Raw genomic sequence first — 3169 nt, 5'->3', positions numbered from 1 at the left:
GTTTCGCATGTTTTGTAAAACCGTGTCTAGTTTCAGCTACAGAGATTACGGCTTCGAGTGACGGTATCTTTTTTTAAACACTTTCTTCATTGTTTAAAGCCGTATTTAGAGGGAACTTGTCAGTTGGCCACATGCCACGTGTCACTGTGTACATAGCTGTTCACGTGCCACGCGCCAGTAGCTAATGCGAATGATGTTCAAACACTGTTTAATGATGCAGTATCCCGCGACGTAAGTCGATCTATGTGGAAGTCGCTTTTACTTAAGAGGTACTATTTCTACAGTCGTAGAAACAAAAAAACTTTTCATGATGACAACTTTTTTGCACATTTGCCAGAAAATGTGTTATACAGGGTGTCCCTAAAGTCTGGACACATAGGCAAAAATGCAGATTTTCAAGAAATGAGATTTTCAACAACATTTTATTCAATTGGAATATTAACAAAGAAAATCTTCAATATGATTTCCATCATTTGTGATGCAAAGGTTGATGCAATAACTCCACATTGCCGTCGATTTTTGCACATTCACTCTTTATGCGTTCAATCAAGTGTGTTGCATCTGTGATTTTCATTGAGTACACCTTCTCCTTTAGTATACCCCAGAAAAAGAAGTCAAGGGGCTAAGGTCTGGTGAACGAGGAGACCACTCCACATGACCACGTCTTCCAATCCAGTTGGGGAAATTGTCATTCAGCCAATCTCTTACCACCGTGGCGAAATGGGCAGGGGCACCATCTTGTTGGAACCACTCAGGAAGTCCTTCACCTAGCCTTTCAAGTTTGGGCATTAACTGGTCTTTCAACATGGCGAGATAAGTCTCACCAGTTAGATGTTCATCGAAGAAAAACGGCCCAAACACATAAGCTTTCCACAAACCACACCACACCATAATTGTTTGCGCTCCTTGCTGTTTGGAATGGTCCACCCAATTCGCATTGCTTTGCCACCAGTATCGAACATTCTCTCTGTTAACCTGTGGAGGTAAAACAAATATATAGTTAATGAGATTTCCTATGTGTCCAGACTTTAGGGACACCCTGTAGTATAGAGCAAATATCGTGAAAGTACTCTAATAGAACGTTATCTTCTCTCAATTTCACTGGGGATTGAGTAACCGAACTTTATCTTCTCTCTAGTTTCACTGGGGATTGAGTAACCGAACTTTATCTTCTCTCTAGTTTCACTGGGGATTGAGTAACCGATCATCACCTTCTCTCTAGTTTCACTGGGGATTGAGTAACCGATCATCATCTTCTCTCTAGTTTCACTGGGGATTGAGTAACCGATCATCACCTTCTCTCTAGTTTCACTGGGGATTGAGTAACCGAACAGCATCTTCTCTCTAGTTTCACTGGGGATTGAGTAACCGAATAGCATCTTCTCTAAAGTTTCACTGGGGATTGAATAACCGAACTTTATCTTCTCTAAAGTTTCACTGGGGATTGAGTAACCGAATAACATCTTCTCTCTAGTTTCACTGGGGATTGAGTAACCGAACTTTATCTTCTCTCTAGTTTCACTGGGGATTGAGAAACCGAATAACATCTTCTCTCTAGTTTCACTGGGGATTGAATAACCGAACTTTATCTTCTCTAAAGTTTCACTGGGGATTGAGTAACCGAACGTTATAAACTCTCGAGTTTCATGGGGATAGAGTAACCGAACGTTATATACTCTCGAGATTCACTGGGGATAGAGTAACCGAACGTTATATACTCTCGAGTTTCATGGGGGATAGAGTAACCGAACGATATATACTCTCGAGTTTCACTGGGGATTGAGTAACCGATCATCACCTTCTCTCTAGTTTCACTGGGGATTGAGTAACCGAACGTTATATACTCTCGAGTTTCACTGGGGATAGAGTAACCGAACGTTATATACTCTCGAGTTTCACTGGGGATAGAGTAACCGAACGTTATATACTCTCGAGTTTCACTGGGGATAGAGTAACCGAACGTTATATACTCTCGAGTTTCACTGGGGATAGAGTAACCGAACGTTACTTATGTTTCAATGGAGGTAGAGTAACTTTGAACTGAAATACTGTAAGCTTTCAAAATGTCTTTTATATAAAATTCGACTAAAAAACTGAAGAACTCAAATTCAAACCTGATAAAGACCAAAAGTTGAGCAAACAAAAAGCAAAAATTCTGCTTTAGCTCAGACAGGTGTTTTATTTTCCTGCACTTATGAGATAACACTTACTGTTTGAGATAGAGTAGAATTTTGGTGTATGTTTTTTCGCTTGAGTGTTTTGGGATAACTTTTACGTATTTCTGTGGGTTACATCAATACAAGACATTTAAACTGCGAAGCAACTCGTACAGAGATGTAATATGCAGATCAATATATTAATAATATTACACACATTTTCATGTAGATTACTTTTAAGGATGACAGCATGTGAGAAAGAACCGGAAAAAATAGTGACACATGATGATACACCACCAAGAATAGACATATATTTACAACTAAACGGGAGTAGACAGTTTATTCAGCTGGCCGTGGTCCCTAGGTGCTCGCGTTGCAAGCGCTAAGGGTGATTACGGACGAACATTAAAAATTTGTGGATTTCGAATCCGTGTTGTGCTAAAAATATTCTCCTCACTTTAAGGCGTGTGCATTATAACAATAACAGCTGACCCCTTAGTGTGGATGTAGGGTTCTGTTGGCTGATTTCGTTTCCTCTGATCATTAGGTCAAAATAAGAAACAGCAACAGATAGCTTTAGTTCTTTTGCCATAAATACAATATAACAAATATCAAAATGTCCTCAGTTTGAATGAAACCATCACTGACTGTATCATCTATTAAAGTAGTTCTGTACATCACTGACTGTATCATCTATTAAAGTAGTTCTGTACATCACTAACTGTATCAACTATTTAAGTATTTCTGTACATCACTGACTGTATCATATATTAAAGTAGTTCTGTACATCACTGACTGTATCATCTATTAAAGTATTTCTGTACATCACTGACTGTATCATCTATTAAAGCAGTTCTGTACATCACTGAATATATCATCTATTAAAGTAGTTTTGTACATCACTGACTGTATCATCTATTAAAGTAGTTCTGTACATCACTGACTGTATCATCTATTAAAGTAGTTCTGTACATCACTGACTGTATCATCTGTTAAAGTATTTCTGTACATCA

The 3169-nt window shown here is 38.6% G+C and overlaps 1 protein-coding gene across 1 annotated transcript; it reads right to left on the bottom strand.

The window, feature by feature from the left end:
* Positions 1 to 591: 591 nt before the first annotated feature.
* On the bottom strand, positions 592 to 975 carry LOC106477192 (the record flags this gene model as incomplete). Its single annotated transcript, XM_013937783.1, has 1 exon — positions 592 to 975. A coding segment is annotated over one exon (384 nt), but the record flags the coding sequence as incomplete, so codon positions are not given.
* Between the last annotated feature and the right edge of the window lie 2194 nt (positions 976 to 3169).

This window comes from Limulus polyphemus, unplaced genomic scaffold (assembly GCF_000517525.1).
Source record: "Limulus polyphemus unplaced genomic scaffold, Limulus_polyphemus-2.1.2 Scaffold13283, whole genome shotgun sequence".
Classification (NCBI taxonomy): domain Eukaryota; kingdom Metazoa; phylum Arthropoda; class Merostomata; order Xiphosura; family Limulidae; genus Limulus; species Limulus polyphemus.
This window is presented reverse-complemented; position numbering and strand designations above follow the sequence as displayed.